The following is a 20,801-nucleotide window of genomic DNA, read 5'->3' on the forward strand; positions in this document are numbered from 1 at the left end:
TGAAATCTTGACACGAACTCCCTAAGCATCTCGTTATCTCTTTTCTTTACCTTGAAAATGTTCGATTTCCTGGTCTCGACCTTGATGGCTCGAGCGTGTGCTTTTACAAAAGCATCTGAAAATCATGGCAAATGAGTCAATAGAATTGGGGGGGGGGGAGGGATAAGTTATGATACCATATCATAGCTCATTTTGACAAGGTCTCCCCGGACTTTTTCAGCAAGACAGATTTGATCTCATCATCTTCTAGGCTGTTCCCCTTGATGGCACATGTATATGAGGTCACATGTTCATTTGGGTCAGTTGTCCCGTTGTACTTAGGAATTTCAGGCATGCAGAACATTTTTAGGGATCGACTTCGGGGCTGCGCTCGGAGGGAAGGGTTTCTGAACAAACTTTTTGAAGTCTAGGCCTTTCAATATCGGTGGCATTCAAGGGATTTGGTCGACCCTGGAGTTGTAAGTCTTCACCTTTTCGTCGTTGACTTCAGTTTTCTTTTCTCTTGTTTCTACCCATTTTTTCAATTCCTCAAATCATCTTTATTATCTTGGGGTTGGTCCCAGGTTCAGCTTCATTCGGCCTATCTGCGACTGGTTCATTTCTGCGAGTGTTTTTCCGGGATGATTCGGGCTCAACTCTACTGGGAGCGCGACTTCGGTTCTGCAGTTGGGCTATCGCTGCATGCTGAGCCTGCAACATTTCGAAGATCACCCGTAAGCTGATCCCATCTCCTTCACCATCGCGAGCATTTTGGGCTACCGACCGGACTCCCATGCGTACACTGTTATCGAGATCGGTGGGCAAATTCATGTTGACGGCCACATGTGAGCTGGCATCGATCGGGTCCACGACCGAAATTTCGTTGGGATCGGCGGGGGTCACCTCGTTATCGGGCTATATTGTTGTTCTCGCCATGGTGACTAGACTTAACATCCGTGTTTAGAGGGGCAGATTGAGAGTTCGACATTTTAAATGCATACCTAAAATCAAAGATACTTCAAAGAACAAGTGTGAAGTAGGGTGTGTTATGGAAATTTATATGAAATTGCCACCATTATCCTTAACCCCACGGTGAACGCCAAACTGTTTACCCTCAAAATTGGATAATAATTAAATTTATAAGTGATTTTAAAGATACGCGGATTAACTTGATACAAAATGATAGATTGGATTAAAATGAACAAATAGAAATACAGTAAATTCAAACCACGCAGGGAAGATGTCTTTAGTGTTAGTGAACTATTTTTCCTCGATCCGAGCTCACAATGGTCAATATCGATGAAGGAAAGAAAAGCCTAGATTAACAGTGAAAATAATAGTATATTGCTTTGGAATGCGTATTACAACGTGCTTAATGAATTATTAGACCCCATTTATATAGTAAGGGAATCCTACTCTAAGTATAGCTCTATAAAAGGTAAAAAAGTCTTCTGTTTAATTGATTGCTGATTCTACACCGATACGTGTCGAGATCCACGCAGTGATATCCGGCTGGTCGCGGATATTACGGCCTCATGTTGGCCGTGCATGATTGCCCGGCGACGCTCTCCGAAGTCCTTCAGGTTTTAGGTCGATCTCGAATCGTGACCCTGATATTATCGAGGGTCGATGGTCACCCCCCGTATTCTGACTCGAGAATATCCTTGCTTCGATTCCGATCTTTCGCAATCATATCTCGAGCTCGTTTTACTTGTAGGGGGTCGAGAGTGTATCACGAGCCCGATTCTTACTCGTACACACATACCTATTATAAAATATGAAACAAAACGAATTAAGTTTGAGCACTATCAAGAGTTGTAACGAAATAACAAGTATAACTTCTAATAAGAAGATAATTTCTTAGTCATGAAAATGAAATTACCTTTGATACACGTACTAATTATTTTCTTTGTTACATATTCTCGAATAACATGAATGACAAGAAAAAATAAATACTCCAATAATGATTAAATTATTATAATATAACGATTATATTTTATAAGGTTGCTATACATTATAATATTTGTGGGGATCTTCGCAAAGAAAGAAAAGAATCCTAAAACCCTGCGGCCTATCGGTTTATCTTCTCCCTCCATTTCCACTGTACCATACAATACAATGGCCACCACTTCCCTTAGAACGCCCACCACTACCGTAAGGCCGCCGTCCACCCCCGTCAGCGCCTCCGCGGTGAAACCCAATTGTATCACTTTCTTATCCTACTTACACCGCAGACGGGGGCAGACTGCACTACTTCCCCGACGGTGTCGTATTCACCACTCCGCTAACACAATTGTTCAGCTGCCGCACCGGTCGGTTGAGAAATTTATAGTCTTTGCTTCAAATGGGGATGCTGCTGAGGCCGCTCAAACCGAGACTCAGGAACCTGAGCAGGAGGTACAAGAATCCGAGCAGGAGGTACAACCCTTTATCCTGCATTTTTTATTCAGATGCACAAGCTCAATTAACTATGCTTACCGCTGAATTAATTGGGTCGGCTATTTGAATCATTTGTAGTGCCCATATCTAGGTTTTAATCCCACATTCGACGAGGGAATAGTCTCTTGTCTCCTTGTATAGTATTGGGGATACTCACCTCATGAGCTAGATTTTGGCTTGAGTTATGCTAAGTCCATTTTCTTTAACACTAGGCGGAGAATTCCCAGTGAATTTAGTATTTCCAAGCTTCATCATAATTAGATTACTTTTACTTTATCCTCTTCCTTTTTTCAAAGGTCAGTTTGTGACTGACCCAGCGGCAGACTCGCGATTTTAAGGTTATGGGTGCTCACTTCCTTTAACATAGTATAAGTGCACAACTATTTGAACACCGAAGTGAAATTAAAAAGTTAATGAGAAAACAACAATCATTTTTTTTGTGGGGGGGGGGGGGGGGAGCGCGTGATGCGTTTTGGGGGGAAGTGTACAATAAGGGTTTGGAATCCTTTAGAAGCATTCATATTTTCCCTTTCTTTGCCACAATGGCTTAGATAAATGTGAAGAAATCATCTAATGTATTTTGTCTCTACTAGGACTGTCCTTGTGTAATTTGTAAGTTGTGTGAAGATAGTCTCACAACATCTGCCCTTAGCTTTGGTTCAATAGCAAAGGTAAAAAAACGCTGGTGAGTGCGCGTGAGTTCGTATCCTGGCTGGTGAACCAAGTCTAGTATTTAAGTGAATAAGGATGGAAGGGTGTGCCCACTATCCATTAAAAACAACGAATTTCTAGATAATCTGGAAAAGTATAACATTTGACATAGAGTAAAATCTTCATGTTGTTGGCTAGAAAACAATCAGTGAAGTTGGGTTTGATCTCTGGCCTAGGTGCGTTAAGAGCACTAATTATTAGGTGATTATGCAAAGCAATTGAGATGTCTTTTTATGACGTTACCTCTATTTGCAACATTCCATGTGAGATGCCATCTTTACTTCTCCACATCCTTCAAATGGTGAACTTGCATATTTATCTTACAGTAGCTGCATAACTCAATAACGGGTCCTTTGATTCACGTCTAAATCTAGTGAATAAAAATAAAGATTTTTATGCATGGAATGCCTACTCTAAGAACATTTTGTCTTTAGATACTTTTTTCTTGGAATTGCTAGTATACCTTTTCCTATGTTACATTTTATTACGCATAAAATAATACATGGATTCTCACATAAGTTATACCAGTATCATTAGTCAAGAGTTTAATGCCAGAAATCAATCGTTGTAGTAGTTATGTTGAGCCTTAAACTGGAAATCAGACATTGTATTAGTTATGCAAAGATTACATTTGTAATGCAAGAGTTTATGTTGCAAACAAACATTATACTAAACAACAACAACAACAACATAAATCGTGTAATCCACAAGTGGGATCTAGGGAGGGTAGTGTAGAGAGGCTATTTTCGATAGACCCTCGGCTCAAGAAAAGCATAATCACAGTAGTTATGAAAAAGAAATAAGGAAGTGGAGAAGCCATAAAAAATAGAGCAGTAACAACATCAAGATAATAAGATAACCGAAGCAAAAGAAACATGTAGTAATAGATATCTAAGAATAAGAAAATACGAGAATAATATTAATACATACTGGTATGGAAAAGAAATACGCTCAACTACTTACTAACCTTCTACCCTAATTCTCGACCTTCACCCCTCCTATCAAGGGTTATGTGCTCGGTAAGCTCAAGATATGCTATGTCCTGTCTGATCACCTCTCCCCAATACTTTTTCTGTCTACCTCTACCTCTCCTTATACCCACCATTGCAGACCTCTCACACCTTCTCACTGGGGCATCTGTGCATCTCTTTTTCGCATACCCAAACCATCTCAGGCCTTCTTTCTCGCTTGTTGTCTGCCACGGAGGCCACTCCTACCTTGTCCCGAATATCTTCATTCCTAATCATATCTCTCCTAGTATGCCCACACATCCATCTTAGCATCCTCATTTCCGCTACTTTCATCTATCTTCTGGACATGAGAGTTCTTGACCGGCCAACACTCCGCCCCAATACAACATAGTTGGTCTAACAACTATTTTGTAGAACTTGCTTTTTAAGTCTTGGTTGCACACTCTTATCACATAAAACACCGGCTGCGAGTCTCAATTTCATCCATCCTGCTCCAATACGATGTGTGAAAGCATCGTCGATCTCCCCATTACCTTGGGTTATCGACCCAAGATACTTGAAATTTTCCTTCTTGGGATGACAAGTATATCATGCCCCACTTTCACGTCAGCCTCATATGTTACATCAAGGAACTTGCACTCTAAGTATTCAGTTTTAATCCTGCTCAACCTGAAACCATTAGACTCCAGGGTTTGTCTCTAAACATCCAGCCTATCGTTAACTCCGCACCGCTACTCGTCAATCAGTACTATATCATCCGCAAATAACATGCACCATGGCACCCCCCTGGATGTGTCGCGTTAATTCATCCATCACCAAGGCAAATAAAAACGGGCTAAGAGTTGATCCCGAGTGGAATCCCATCATGACTGGGAAGTGTCCGAGTCTCCTCCCACCGTCCATACATGGGCCTTGGCTGCATCATACATGTCCTTAATCACCCTAGTGTATGCTACATGTATATCTCCATGAAACCTCTTTTGGGACTTTGTTGTATACTTTTTCTAGGCCACCAAACACCATATGTACGTCCCTTTTTCTCTCCCTATACTGCTCCACCAATCTACTAACTAGATGAATGGCTTCAATAGTCGAACACCCCGGCATGAATCCTAACTAGTTCTCGAAAATAGACACAATCCTCCTCACCCTCTTCTCCACCACCCTCTCCCAAACTTTTATAGTGTAGCTTAGCAGTTTGATACCCCTATAGTTGTTGCGATGTTGAATATCACCCTTGTTCTTGTATAGCGGAATCATTGTACTCTACCTCTATCCATCAGGCATTTTTGTTGTCCTAAAAATAAAAATTAAACAACCAGTTAGCCACACCAAACCTGCCTTGCCCGTACTCTTCCAAATTTCCATCGGGATCTCGTCTGGCCCTATCGCTCTTCTCCTACTCATCTTACGCATAGCCCCCTCAACCTCCTCACTTTTATACACCTATCGTACCCAAAATCAGGACGACTCTCGGATGCTCCAAATCACCCAGCATAATATTCCTGTCCCCTCTTCATTCAAGAGTTTATGGAAGTATGTCTGCCATCTACGTCTAATGTGTGCCTTTTCCACCAATACGTTGCCATCCTCGTCGTTGATGCACTTCACCAGGTCTAGGTCTCTCGCCGTCGTCTCTCTCGCCTTGGCTAGACTGTATAACTTTTTATCCCCGCCTTTGTCTTCAAGTTCTTCCTACTATTGTTCAAACGCTACCGTTTTCGTCGATGTGACCGCTAACTTCACCTCCTTCTTCGCCGTCTTATACCTCTCCCTATTCGTCCTCTTGTCCTCCTCATTTTTGCTTTCCACTAACTTTGCATAAGCAACCTTCTTGGCTTCCACTTTCCGCTTTACCTCCCCATTCCACCACCAATCACCTCGATGTCCACCAAAGTTACCCCTCGAGACCCTCAACACCTCTCCTCTCTAGCTACTTCCCTAATGCAACCAGCCGTCCTATCCCACATATTAGTTACATGTAATTTCATGCCAGGAATGTTATAATTGTTGATGCTGGTTGGTAACCTTCTGCAATCCCCCCTCCTCTATCAGGGTTTACCGGCTATTCGCAGCTCGTATAGGCAGAGTTCATTAAGAGTGTGTATTCGGTATTTAATATTAGTCTATAGTTGTCCCCTTTTCCTTACCGGGTGTTCTTTTCCTTGGACGGAGTGATAAAAGACAGTAGTTTTATTCCAGCATGTACTAGGTTTTGTTAGATGTATATCTTTTTCCGCATGGCAGGCATATCTATGCGGGTTTATACAAATGAAAGAACATAATGTGTTTAATATTTTTATTAGTTTTTTTCTTCATCCTTTTATATCCTTTTGTGGGCATGCAATGTTTTGACTTTTGAGTATGCTGATGAGGGCTATTGTGGTTTACCTTTTAACTTAAAACTTGACGTACTGTAGTTCAAAGTCTTTGAATTTTGAAACTGTACTGAAATTAATGTGTGTTTCCCTACCATTGAACAGGAGAATGTAGATGGTGCTGCTGCTGAAGATGCTTCGGATGAGGGTGACAATGCAGCTGCAGATGAAACTGCATCATTCATTGCAACTTCATTGCAGTTGTACAGAGATGCTTTAGCAAATAATGACGATTCAAAAGTTGCAGAGATAGAAATTTCCCTCAAGTCCATAGAAGAAGAGAAAATTGAACTTCAGAGAAAAGTAGCCTCATTGACCGAAGAACTGTCAAGTGAGAGGGACCGGGTTCTTAGAATCAGCGCTGACTTCGACAATTTCCGTAAGAGAACAGAGAGAGAAAGACTTTCTCTTGTGAAGAATGCACAAGGGGAAGTTGTCGAGAAACTTCTATCTGTTCTGGACAATTTTGAGAGGGCGAAAATGCAAATCAAGGTGGCAACAGAGGGAGAAGAGAAAATTAATAATAGTTATCAGAGCATTTCTAAACAATTTGGGGAAATCCTTGGATCTCTTGGTGTTGAGACTGTGGAGACAGTTGGGAAGCCATTCGACCCATTGGTAAGTTTCTGAAACCCGTGCCTCTAATTACAAGTACAGATGTATTCCCACATACATACACATGCTTGAATATTGTAAAGCTGCTTTCTTTCCTTGCAGTGTGAGCTTGTTTGAATAGATAGGTAGATATAAAATTGTATTGTTCAGAGAAAACAAAGTTACACTTTGAGCTGCCATCTTCTGTTGTTCATGTAGTGATGCTTCTATTTGATCCTTGGCTTTAATGCAGGCCAGTTCCCGAGTTGGCTCAAAATTCAGTCGAATTATTGATGAGCTTTTTCAAAAGCTGTCTAACATCTATTCGGTTTTTAGGAAGACCTCGACCTGATTTTAAGCTCAATCTAAATCAGCATTATTTTGAGCCAACTCGGTGAGTTGACAATGTAGAGACTTGTGGTATTCTATCATGAAGGAATGAAACAAGAATTTGTTCCTTTTGACTTGTAAATCGATATAACATTGAAATCTGTTTGCATCACACGTTATTGTAATATGGGGAAAACCTCTTATATAGTTTTATGCCAAAAGATCATATTTTGTTACCAGTGTCTATTTAAGTATTGATTGGTCTTCCCATGATCAGCTGCACGAAGCTATAATGCGTGAGGATTCAGAGGAATTTGAAGAAGGTGTTGTATTAGAAGAATATCGCAAAGGTTTCAAACTTGGAGACAGACTCTTACGTCCTTCAATGGTGAAGGTGTCGGCTGGCCCAGGGCCGGCAAAGCCAGAGACAGCGGAGCCTAAAGAAGAGCAAAACGAAGTCGAGGAGAAGAGTGAGGAAGGTACTGCTGAAACAGCAGGTGATGAAGGGACAGGTGAAGGAGGTAACTAACTACCAGGTGATGATGTGACAAGTGAGGGATGTAACCTGTGATTTCTCTTTTGTACAAGCAAAGAAAAGGACATATTTCCTGGTTTGATTGAGGTTGAGATAGGTTTTTGCTGGTATACCTTTCAATTTTCATTAACTACTGTTTATCTGAAAGGACATCATTTTAGGTCAGTCGGCTTATGACTGCTGTCTTAAACACTATTTTTTGAGGCTTTGGATAGTTGAGGATTCATATAGTCGATCCCAACTAGCTTGGGATCGAGGCGCAATTGTTGTAATACTCCGGAAACAAGAGCGTAATGTCATATGCCAGATGTGACTTGAATTTTTTCTTGCTCTAGCTAAAGAGCTCCCTCCATGCTCTGCTTCTTATAACGAAGAAATTGTTTTATTGGGAAAATTGCACATTTAACTCCTCTAGTTATAGATTAGTTTTCCTTCACGATCATATAAGCTTTTACTTCATACGCTGCTCCAACTAGCACCTAGATATTATTATCGATCTTTAACACTAAGGAATTGTTTAGTAGAGTGTATAAGAATAATGCTGAATATGGTGTATTAATAATGCTCGTATTAGTTATGCTGACATATTTCTTATACATTGTTTGGTTTGATGTATTAAAGCATTGCACAATTTCTAAAAGAATTGTTTGTTTACACAAATACCCTCATAACCAATCCATCACTTTATCTTTTTAAAAGAAACATATGTTGTTTATATGAAAAAAATTTAAAAAAATTATTTGATTTGTCTACCTATATTGTAGTATAGAATCGAATATTTATTTATAAAAAAAAATATGCTAAGTATTTATTTATTTACTAGGGATAAACCAAGAGATGGGTTGAACATTTAATTCAAGTTAATTTCTTCATGATACATAAAATTAAAAAAACGACTTCTTTTACCATCCGATTTGTAGACATATTTTATGTTTTGATAAAAACTGATGCAACCAGAAAATTGTACTTATTTTTGGCAGTAAGATTACAACACTTGTTTAGTAGAAAGAACAATATCAACTATTTTTTTTCTCACGATATCTCTTATATTAGAAGCAACAGTTGGGCTTCTTGAGCTGTCTTTGTCATCAACATGTTTGTCTGGCTATCAAGTGCTTCTCTGGCCTTTCACCACAACCAATGGAAAAGTGAAGACTCTAAAGGTTTAAAGTTGACAATATTAAGGGAAGGAGCTAAGTTTCATTTAATCACTAACATTTTGAACATATCAATTTGATTATCAACCTGGTCTTTTAACTCATTGGGCATATAATTTCCAGCCTCGAGTGCATACGTGCTAAAGAAAGAGTATGAGTGAAAATAAATTCTAAATTGCAAGCTATAAGTATGAAATTTTAGCGAAAAATAAAAAAGAAGAAGAAACGAGTGATAAAGTAAATAATTTTCTAAATAAACTACGTAAACAAATTAAATTAATACATGAGGAGTAAAGAAATAAGGTTAAATGAAGTCTAGAAAAAAATTCAGATGATTATAGTATTTTCAGGGACCACATTGACATTCAGATGAAACTATAGCTACCAAAAGTGCAATTCCACTTCTTTCCTCTTCTTTACAGCATATACCCAGTGAAACTGGCGGGAATTAGCAACACAACAACTTCCAAAACCCTCTCCACGTACCCCCCTCTTCCCCAAACTACGGCGAACCACCATGAACAGCGGCAACTCAAGGAAGCGATCGGCGGCACAAGCGGTTGCAACGCCGTCGCCTCAGCAGCAGCAGAAACACCACGCCGCCATGGAAGAAGAAGACCTAGACGAGGACGTTTTCCTCGAAGAAACATTGCTTCAGTACGAAGAAGATTCCCAAATCCTCCGTGAACTCGAAGAGCGCCACGCCCTAAATGAGCGGCTTCAGAAATGGAAACGCCCTCCTCTTTCTCAAGCTTGCCTCTCTCAGTCCCAAAGCATATGTACGGAAATTGTATTTGAAATTTTCGACCTCATGCTTTTTCCTGTTTTTTGGTTAATTTCTAGGAAATTTTTGTTTCGGAAGCTTCTTTTTTGTTTTCCCAGAATTTTAACCTATCTGGTGAATTTGGATGAACGTTTAGGGTTTCTGAAATTATTTTATTTGAAAATAGTAAACTAAGCTAGTTTAAGTGTTTATATGAGGAAGCTATTTTAGTTTAGTATAGGAATTTGAAGATCATTTATATTAACTTTGAGTTCAGATTCTTAGGATTTTTTCTTTTTATTTATTTATTTATTTATGACTTGGAACTTTCTTATATTTTATATTTTCCTTGAATTGTACTACTATAACTAAACCATTCTATAGTAAATTAAGGAATAGAGTTCAAAAAGGTTTTATTTCATTTTCTAATTAGCAATTTTGTATTCATTTAATATCTAAAACAAAAAGATGGATTTTGAAGAGAAAATAGAAAGAAAAGAACCTATTTTGGATCGTTCAGAATTGATATTAGTCTGACATCGCTAATAGATATAAAAGTAGAAACGTTTTGTTACTCCCAAAAGTTTGAAGCCTTTTTGTGCTCTTGGTATGAGGGGCAGTTATTTTAGTTCTTAAGTTCATATGGAATCTTATTAAGCAAGTTTATATACTATTAACAAAAATAAAAAATTAAGCAAGTTTATATATTGGCTTGAGGGCAAGATAGGCACGTGGATCTGTATAAAAATTAAGAAAAGATAGAAAGTTAGATAGTTAGATAAAACAAAAAGGTTTTGAAATAGATCAATTAGTTTCAATGAGTTCTCACTTTCACGATTTCACATTTTATTTGGTGGTCTTTCACAGCGTTTCAGCAGCTGGAGATTGACTACATTATTGGAGAGAGCCATAAAGAATTGCTGCCTAATTCTTCTGGTCCAGCTGCCATTTTAAGAATCTTTGGGGTCACCAAGGAAGGTTTGTCAGTGCTTAATTCATTGCTGCAACATGCATTTGCAACTTTTGTTGCTGTATTATAGTAGAAACAGTGCTATATATCTGAGCAAGAAGATTTGATTCTGGCATGTCAAATAAATTGATAATCCCCTCTAGGTATAAATGCATGTCATGAAATGGAAGTAGCTTGGTTGTTTTACAAATTAAAGCGTCCTAAGGGCTGCAACCAAGTACAATTTAGAACATAGATTTTCTCTCAGCAGTATAACAACAACAACAACAACAACCCAGTATAATCCCACTAGTGGGGTCTGGGGAGCGTAGTGTGTACGCAGACCTTACCCCTACCCTGAGTAGAGAGGCTGTTTCCGATAGACCCTCCGCTCCCTCCCTCCAAGAACTCCCCACCTTGCTCTTGGGGTGACTCGAACTCACAACCTCTTGGTTGGAAGTGGAGGGTGCTCACCACTAGAGCAACCCTCTCTCAGCAGTATAAATGTATTGGAAATAAATATGAGTTGAAATTGCATTTTAGTGAATTTTCTCGAGTTGTAGTATTTTATCTTTTTGCTTCTGGATTCCATTAATTTAAAAAATTGTTTGTGCCATTTCATTTTTAGAAGAAAGTTATAGCTTCTATTTTAGTTTTTTTTCTATGCTATCATAGATGTTAGAAATCAACACAAATAGCTTAAGTGGGCTGTTCTTGCGATTTTGTGCCAATCTTTCTTTATTCTTCACCAGTTGACATTAGTGACAAAAAAATGTGGCCTTAGGTTCAAACGTAATTTAAAATAGTATTTTTATACAGTTTCATAAATCCATGTAGATAGGGCAAGGAGTTGAGTTCAGAAGGAACACAACAACTTGGAATCCATCAAATAATGTGTTTATTGAAGTTGATGTAGCTTGTCTTCCACTTACTAAGAAATGTCTGTTTATGTGCTGGTCAGGAAATAGTGTTTGTTGTCATGTACATGGATTTGAACCATACTTCTACATCAGCTGCCCTCCTGGAATGGGCCCTGACGATATCTCCCGTTTTCACCAAATTCTCGAGGTATGTTGATCTACTCATTTTTATAAGCACGCATTGATTGAATTTTTCACCAATTTGGTATATTATTGGCCTACGCTGCATTTGCTATATTATTCTTGTTGGTTGCTGCAGGGTAGAATGAGAGAGGTGAATAGGAACAGCAATGTCCCTAAATTTGTCCGTCGCATCGAAGTAGTTCAGAGAAGAAGCATCATGCATTACCAAAAGCAGGCTTCTCAGCCTTTTCTCAAGATTGTAGTGGCATTGCCAACGATGGTTACCAGTTGCCGTGGTATGTTTTCTGGTTCCTTCTACCCTCTGATTCACTTATTCACTTTTACTTTATCTTTCTGATACAGTTGCTTTGCTGATTTATGCTTTGTTTTGTGCTTGTGACACGCACACACAGAGTAGTAAAAGTTTTATTGATTGCAAAATCACGTGCTAGGAAGTACAATAGGATGTTATCCGTAGTTAAAATAATCTGATCAATTATGTTATCAAACTAGTGAACTGTACCACTGCGTCCTCCTCATATGTGTTATCTTTTAGATTTCAAAAGAAATTAACAGACTAAGATATTCATGTTTCAAACTGCAAACAACTGCAGATCTGCTCTTGAAACATTGCTGGTTCCTTTCCTTCCATACCATATAATACAGCTGAATGGTTCTCCAAATCGTCCGCTGTTTGTTTCTCATTTTACATCCAGTCTAGCACCAAAAGTTCTTAGAAGGTCCTTGGCATTACCCATTTCATCTCAAAGTTGTTTAAAAAGAGCTTCCTCAATTGAGCAGTTATCGGCAATAATATGATGTGGTACATTAACCGTTTCATTCATCCAAATTGCTTTTTTGAGATTGTAGTATAATTAGTATGGTGTTTTCTTTGCCAGTTTTGTCTTCTCTTGCCATGATAACTTTGTTTATTGCTTCACATTGAGCCGTAGTTGAGAATAATGTAGTTGCATCTTACGCTGCCTGTGAGATTGCTGCTTAATCTTCTCCGTTAGCTGAAATTGCAGAGATAAATTTGTTCCGGTAGTATTTGGATTTACTTTCTTCAACATAATTGGATGCACCAAAGTTGAAATAAAATAGGACTTTTTTATGATTGTTTATGTTCTAATTGATTTTATAGAATTGATTCTATTATGCCAATCCTTTTTTTCTTCTTTTTCCATTTGATTTAGATGTAAAATGTGGCAGGTATCCTTGATAGAGGTATTCAAATTGATGGGCTTGGTATGAAGAGCTTTATGACCTATGAAAGTAATGTTCTTTTTGCTCTTCGCTTCATGATTGACTGCAACATTGTCGGTGGCAACTGGATTGAAGTTCCAGTTGGAAAATATAAGAAAGCTGCAAGGAATCTCTCCTATAGTCAATTAGAGTTTGATTGTCTGTATCCTAATGTATGGCAGAATATACGATCTAAAGGGCGTATTCTATTCTCTTAATAAGGATCATTACCCTGAACTTCCTTAACATTTACTTTTAGCTATTCTGACTTGATTAGCCATCCTCCAGAAGGAAAATTTTCAAAGATGGCTCCGTTTCGCATATTGAGTTTCGATATTGAATGTGCTGGTCGTAAGGGCCACTTTCCTGAGCCTACTCAAGATCCTGTTATTCAGGTCGAGTCCCCATTTATTCTGTATATCTGGAAAATATATCCATACTGTATACTTTCATGTTGCTGACAAGATTTTAACTTAATTCTAGGTGGCCAATCTAGTTACCTTGCAGGGACAGGATCAGCCATTAATTCGTAACGTGATGACCCTTAAGTCATGCTCACCTATAGTTGGGGTTGATGTTATGTCGTTTGACACAGAAAAAGAAGTATTGCTGGCATGGAGGGTAATCTTTCTGCATAACATTTTATATTAATTGGATACATTTTTCCACCTTTCTTCTCTTCCTTTCGGTGTTTGTGTGTGTGTGTGGGTTTTGTGGGGGGGGTAGGCGAGACTGTATACAGCAGTTGATTCTTTCTATTTGACTCCATATGATGGCAGTATTGTTCCTTATAACCTGTTTCTTTTAGTGTGAAACACTCCGTTTCATCCAATTTTTGTTTCACATTGTCCATATTGTTTTCTGCTCCAGATGGTAATGCATATGCAGAAGAGTGAAGAAGGTTTAACACATGAAATTTGGTCAAATTAGAAGTTAAAAATAAAAATATGTACATGATTTTCATGGCTATTTACGCTTACCTTGGCATATGAATCTTGGTTGATTGGTGCTGAGGAGGTGGTGGGACTTTCTAAAGTTAACATGAGCATAAGGTGTTTGGATATGCCATTTTAGTCTCTCATACATTAGTTTGCATGACTGCATAACACTGTTCTAGAATACTTAAGTTACCATAAAAAAGAGATTCCTAACTATTAGTTTTACAAGTAACCAATATACTTTTTGTTTTAACATTCCCTTGACTTGCAGGACTTTATACGGGAAGTTGACCCGGACATCATAATTGGATATAACATCTGCAACTTTGATTTGCCATATCTCATCCGGGTAATGAGCTTCTTATGTTTTTCCATATTATGGCTCCAAAACAATGATATAAGAGCTAAGGTGAATTAAGATGTGCTGGGCAATCTTAACGGTTGCCTACTTAATGTACTTGTAAAAAGGATGGATTTCTTAATTATTGATTGGAGTAAGCAATGAGGAGAACAGAAAGTCCATAGACAGAGGTAACAGAACCCCTATATGATAACTTGCGGTTACTGTGAAGCTGATGGTAGAACTGAAGTGGAAAAGCTTGTTTCTTTCCAGCCAAAAGATAATGGGGAAGGCTAGGTCAAGTTTGTTTTGCCATGTGTATTATTGAACTAGTTAAGACATTTTATCTTCATTTCAGAGAGCTGAAGTCTTAGGGATGGCAGAATTTCCTCTGCTTGGACGCATCAGAAACAGCAGGGTTCGTGTAAAAGATTCAACCTTTTCTTCAAGGTCATCTTATATCTTTTCTTTTGTTATCTTCTGTGTGTTCTAAAATGTTTATAGGTTTCTACTTTATCTGTGGGTAAAAATATTATCACTACAATCCTGTATTCTTTTTTCACTTGGTGTCCGTTGACTATATTTGTATCTAAACTTTGGTCAGTTCAGTTTGCATTTATATGTTCTTCCATTACTGTCTGTGGTTTCTGAAATATGGCATTGTAAACTAATCTGATACGTGTTTTAATCAGCTGCAGCTTCTTAGAACCTTTTTAATCTCTCTCCTTGTAATATGTTAGAAATATGAAGCGATTAGGATCTCTTGTTGGCCTCCTTGAGCATTGTATTATCTGCAAAGGTGGACTTCTAGCACTTCTTAATTCAAATATTTCCCAAAATTCACCCTATTGAAACTCAAAAATCAGTGCTAGTTGTTTTGTGATCATAAAAGCAAATTTCCCCAAGGCTTCACTGAAACTCAAAGATTAGTCAAGGCTAACAAATATATGCAATTGACTTTTGCTTTATAATTTGTGTAGCTGATTTTATAAAAAAGCTTATGGAGCTGTGAACTGATATATGGGTTTATGTTGCAGACAGCACGGGACAAGGGAAAGTAAAGAAATAACAATAGAAGGGAGAGTTCAATTTGATTTATTTCAGGTTTTGTTCATTACAGCTGTATCCATAACCTGTTCTAATTGATATAGGGAAGATCTTCGCCAAGGAAATAAAGTGAATGTCAGTGAACCTGTTATTCTTTTGTTTTGCAGGCTGTGCAAAGGGATCATAAACTAAGTTCTTACTCACTAAATTCTGTCTCAGCGCATTTTCTTAATGAGCAGGTTAGACTTTGCTCATCTCTCTATATTTTCTTGTCACATACTCCTATATCTACCCACAACCATGCACCTTCTGTGAATAAATTTGTACAGGAAACTTTTTCTTTCTTGTCATAATCAGATATGATACCCCTTTGGAAGGGCTATCAAATATACACTCTTGTTTATGTTCAAACACTTTAACTTTTTAACGTCTTTTTTTTTTGAAATAAGTAACAGTATATTCATCAGCATTTAGGGAATGCTGGACACCATATTTACAAAATATCTAACCACAAACACTTGTTCATCTTACAAGGATTACTTGCTAAGACTAATTACAGAGATTCAACAAAATAGTAAAGATTCAGCATCCTCTATTAGGTTTTCTTTACACCAGAAATATAAGGATACTACACAGTTCATCTTAATTCTCTCTGTATAGCTTCTGCTATCTTCAAAGCACCTTGCATTTCTCTATATCCACACATTCCACCAAATACAAGCTGGGATAGATTTCCACCACTTCTTTTGCCTTGCACTGCCTCCTGCTTTGTTCCAGCACTTCAGCATCGCAGTAGTTGACTGTGGCATGACCCATTTCAGTCCAAACATGCTCGAGATATCTGCGACAGTTGTCAAGTCACTTTGCAGTGTAAGAACAAATGACTGTTATTTTCAGGAGTTTCTCCGTTTCCAGGACTCTAAACTTGAGAACTCCGGTTAAGAGTGGAGGGTTTCTGTCCATCTCACCTCTCTCCTCTGCTTATGCTGACCAAGTTTGAGTGTTTCCATATGGGCCATAGCTCATGTATATATAAGTACAACATAAGTAGGCCTTGTGGTATTGGTATGTAATTTCATTGTGAATAGAGTTGGTGCGGTTGAATGCATGTGTACTCGTTAGCTTTTTGTTTGTTCCCCTTATTATTTTGGCATGTTAATTGTGAAATTAATGGCTGCACCTATGTTTGATCCACTAGAGTTAGAAAAGAAAATTTTTGTGATATGCATGAGTGACCCTGAACTTAGTAAAAGAAGAGCGGAGGAAATGCTCAATTTTGTGCCTGAAATATGGGTAAAAAGTATTTGAATTTATTTTATGCAAGTTGCATTTGTTAAATTCTCATCCTTTTCCAAGTCACAACAGCACATGCTTATCGGGGAAAAAGGGTAATCAGTATGGGTTTGCTACCAGCCATCACATGACAATCTCAAGCACCATTCGACAAACATCTTTATATCGATTTAAGTATTTCATATTTGCATTTGTGTCTATCTGGTGCTACTTAAATTTGTGATGTAAGCATTTGCCAGTTGGAGAGTAAGAAGATTGGATGTGTGCAAGGAGGAGTTGGGAAACTTTCCCCTTTTTGTGTTTTGCGATAATATGGAGAGAAACAAATAAAAGAGTTCTTTTATTATAAATAGAAAGAACTCCTCTTTACTCCATTTGTATGTTTGGTGTAAGAGGGATGTTGCATATTTTGTAGATGATCAAATTGGAGTTTTTTGGAAGTTTAGTATTTTACACTTGCATATTTCTTTTACTCAATTTATCATAAAATTTTAACAAGTAACTGACGAATTTGATATACTTCTAGACTGTATAACATCTCTATGACTGAACACTTTCTAGAAGTGGAGTCAATGGCTTGTAAATTCTGGTCCCTTGAAGCTCCATAGCAAGCAAGTACCACCAAGACGACCTATTAAATCAAATTATTCGAATGATCATTCCAAATTGTCATGAAGTGGCCCCTAGGGCTTGGGCTTTGGTCTCTACTGGTAAGACCATAACTTGTGATGTGTGAGTTAGGAGACAAGTTTGGTATTTAAGTGGAGAAGGGAAGATGAGCGGTCCCATTACCACCGAGTTTCAAACCATGCACCACTGGTCCTCTGGGATTTCTCGGTTATAAAAAAAAAACTGCACGTAGCACCTAAGAAATCTGCATGCCCATTCATTGCCCATCATTTGGCCTCTCATTCTAGCTCCGGTGCATTTTGTTTTCAATATTCTCTTTAGCAATAATGCACTTTTTATTATGTTGCAATTTTTTCTTGCAAAGTTTACTTTCAGATTTTTTTCTGGTGGGGCAGGCATCTTATTCTTATTGTTTGAACACGTAATAGTAACATCATGTCATTGGATTGTGTGAAAACTGAAATTTCTGACAGAGGGTCCTGTATTCCTTTTAAAAAAAAATCTGGTTATGCTCTTTTATGTTCAGAATCTGTTCTTTTATCTCGTTAAAAATAAAGAAATAATCTGTTCTTGTTCTCCCTATCCTTTTTGTTCCTATTGAATATACATGTCTTGTTAAGAGCAAGTAATTTTTTCTAATACTACTGCTAGTTCTGCAGAAGGAGGATGTCCATCATTCAATTATATCAGATCTTCAAAATGGGAACTCAGAAACTAGGAGGCGGCTTGCTGTATATTGTCTAAAGGTGTGCAAATTCCATTCTAATAGAAATACATTCTTGAATTGGAACTATAGTGTGCTAAGTTTAGCTTATTTCATAGAACATCTGGTTCCTTAAGATTCTATATGGATTTAGACATGCAGACAGTTTTTTTTAGATAGGTGATAAAATTTTGGTCCACTATTATTTAATTTAAAATTTTCTTAATGCTTATAGAAACACCCCTTTGCTGTAGAATGCTTCACTCTAAAGATATTTGCAAATAAAGAAACCAAATATAGCTTCATCAAGAAGAAACTTTATGATCATTCACAATTTGTGCTGTATCTGTCAGTCTATAATTTCTCTAAGTGAGTTATAAAAGAGAATTTAATTGAAATAAGTGAGTTATAAAAGATAATATAATTATTATAAGTGGTTATGTGCAAGGGATTGTTGGAAATATATCCCTAGTTGATAAGTTACAGGCTTACAAGATTGCTCATAAAGGCCTTTGTCTACTCCACTTATTGTTGTCTCCATGAGGGGACTCATATATCATCAGCCAACTGAGGATGTCAAAGTCGGGAGCATAAACTTATAGTATACCTTTTAACTTGTAATACTGGAGAAATGTCCCTTCTTAATTCTTATGAAGTGATAGAAAAAGAGTGAAATTGGGGCAGCATGACTGTGTATGGAAGAATGGTTTGTCCACTTCCTCATAAGAGAAGGCAAATACCGTAGAGAATAACCGGACCTAGGATAAATTACTACTAGACCCAATCTTCTCCACTAACCATATATTAGCGTGAACATCTTACGTTCCTACTTGCTCTACTTCTAAGCTCCTTCTACAAGTCCAACTCTTTGTATCTCCAAATTCAGACCCCAATGAGTATCTTCATGCCACAAAATTAGGTAATCTATTTTTAACTTGGTTCCATGTTTGATACAATCAACATTAACCTAGGGCATTTTTGGAGTCTGATGGATTCTTTTTCACAGTGACAAGTGGCATCTACATGAGTCATAAGTTTTAATTGTGTAGATTTTTGAGAAGAAGAAAAGACTTCTTGTATTTATGTGTATTTCTTACACCCCTAAGCAAAGATATTTATACACTAGATCCTATGACTAATTTAGGAAGGGAAATAAATTACAATCAATTTACAATCAATAAGAACAAAATCAAATCTCAATCAGAATCAAATTTTTTCTAATAAATAAGCCGATCAACACTCCCCCTCAAGTTGGTGCAAAGATGTCACACATGCCCAACTTGCAAACCAGTGTATGAAAAGTCCGTTTGTTGAGACCCTTGATAAACACATCAACTAGCTGCTTTTCTGATGACACATGAAACAAGCTCAAGACACCACTCGTAACTTTTTCTTTGATGCAGTGTTGATCAATTTCAACATGCTTTGTTCGGTCATGCTGGACTGAATTATGAGCTATGCTGATAGCAGCCTTGTTGTCACAATATAAGAAAACTTTCCGTTTTCCGGACAGTCTTAATTCGTCTAGTAATTTTAGTAACCAAAGAAGTTCACAGACACCCTGGGCATAACTCTATATTCTGCTTCCACACTTGATCTAGCAAACTACACTTTGCTTCTTGCTTTTCCAAGTAATCAAATTCTCTCCTACGAGTGTCCAATAACCGGATGTAGATCTTCTTTCATCTAAAGATCCAACCCAATCCGCATCTGTATAGGCTTCTATCTGAAGGTGACCATCTTTGGAGAAAAGCAAACCTTTGCCTAGAGTAGGCTTCAGATACTGCAAAATGTGAAAAATAACTTGCATATGAGGATCTCGGGGTTCATGCATGAACTGACTCACCAAGCTGACTGAATAGGCTATGTCAGGTCTAGTATGAGAGATATAAATGAGTCTTCCAATTAACCTCTGATATCTCTCCTTATCAACTGGCTCTCCAACTCCTGCTTGTAACTTGTGATTACTTTCAGTAGGCGATTCTGCTGGTTTGCAACCTGTCATACCGGTTTCTTTCAAGAGATCTAGAATATACTCCCTTTGAGAAATAAAGATTCCTCTTTTTGATCTAGCAACCTCAATTCCCAAGAAGTATTGCAATTTTCCTAGATCCTTGATCTCAAATTCATGTGCCAACAACTACTTCAATCGGGCCATCTTCTCTTTGTCATTCCCTATCATTACTGTGCTATTAACATAAACTATGAGAAGAGTGAGTTTACCCGTTTGATGTCTTATGAAAAGGGTGTGATCAACATTGCTTTGTTGGCAATCGAAGGAGATCATTGCTTTGCAGAACTGTCAAACCAAGCTCTGGGGGGATTGCTTAAGTCCGTACAAGACTTTCTTCAATCTGCACACCTTTTCTTGACTTTGTGCAGTAAGGGTGGCAAGTGGGCTGGTCCAGGCCCGGGACCGCGGGCCAAACGGGCCAGGACCGTTTGGCTTGGTTTTAGTGGGCCTGGGCCGGTCTCGTGGGGCGGTCCTATGATTTGGGCCCGTCAGGCCCGTGACTGTTTAGCCCGCCAGAGCTCGGGACTGGCCCGGCCCCTTAACAGGCCAAACGGTCCCAACGGCTATTTTAAAAATAATTTTAAAAAAAAAAAAAAAAATATAGCCGTTCGGCTGTCAAAAATAGCTGTTGGCTATTTATAAAATAGCCATTTAACCTCCCCAACTTTGTTTTAATCCCAAATTTTTTATAATTACACTTTTTCCCTATTTTCAACTATAAATACCCCATCATTCTTTCATT

The 20,801-nt window shown here is 38.0% G+C and overlaps 2 protein-coding genes across 3 annotated transcripts in view; both read left to right on the forward strand.

The window, feature by feature from the left end:
• Positions 1-1,992: 1,992 nt before the first annotated feature.
• LOC104089411 (uncharacterized) lies at positions 1,993-8,256 on the forward strand. 2 transcript variants are annotated; one of them, XM_009594299.4, is made up of 4 exons: positions 1,993-2,397; positions 6,584-7,096; positions 7,326-7,466; positions 7,680-7,870. In XM_009594299.4, the coding sequence occupies exons 1-3, from the start codon at positions 2,098-2,100 to the stop codon at positions 7,422-7,424; spliced, it is 912 nt and encodes a 303-aa protein (XP_009592594.2). In that variant the 5' UTR covers positions 1,993-2,097; the 3' UTR covers positions 7,425-7,466; positions 7,680-7,870. The 2 variants fall into 2 exon arrangements, with proteins under 2 accessions (XP_009592594.2, XP_009592593.2); XM_009594298.4 differs by lacking the exon at positions 7,326-7,466 and having other exon boundaries at positions 1,996-2,397; positions 7,680-8,256.
• Positions 8,257-9,499: 1,243 nt separating this feature from the next.
• Positions 9,500-20,801, forward strand: part of LOC104089413 (DNA polymerase delta catalytic subunit) — a 43,473-nt gene continuing 32,171 nt past the window's right edge. The window contains exons 1-12 of the mRNA XM_009594300.4: positions 9,500-9,873; positions 10,725-10,835; positions 11,768-11,874; positions 11,986-12,145; positions 13,062-13,257; positions 13,354-13,489; positions 13,578-13,715; positions 14,304-14,381; positions 14,731-14,822; positions 15,410-15,476; positions 15,587-15,658; positions 18,002-18,088. Coding sequence (XP_009592595.1) covers positions 9,612-9,873; positions 10,725-10,835; positions 11,768-11,874; positions 11,986-12,145; positions 13,062-13,257; positions 13,354-13,489; positions 13,578-13,715; positions 14,304-14,381; positions 14,731-14,822; positions 15,410-15,476; positions 15,587-15,658; positions 18,002-18,088 — 1,506 coding nt within the window. The 5' untranslated portion in view covers positions 9,500-9,611. The remainder of the gene's footprint in view (positions 9,874-10,724; positions 10,836-11,767; positions 11,875-11,985; positions 12,146-13,061; positions 13,258-13,353; positions 13,490-13,577; positions 13,716-14,303; positions 14,382-14,730; positions 14,823-15,409; positions 15,477-15,586; positions 15,659-18,001; positions 18,089-20,801) is intronic.

Source organism: Nicotiana tomentosiformis, chromosome 2 (assembly GCF_000390325.3).
Source record: "Nicotiana tomentosiformis chromosome 2, ASM39032v3, whole genome shotgun sequence".
Taxonomy (NCBI): Eukaryota; Viridiplantae; Streptophyta; class Magnoliopsida; order Solanales; family Solanaceae; genus Nicotiana; species Nicotiana tomentosiformis.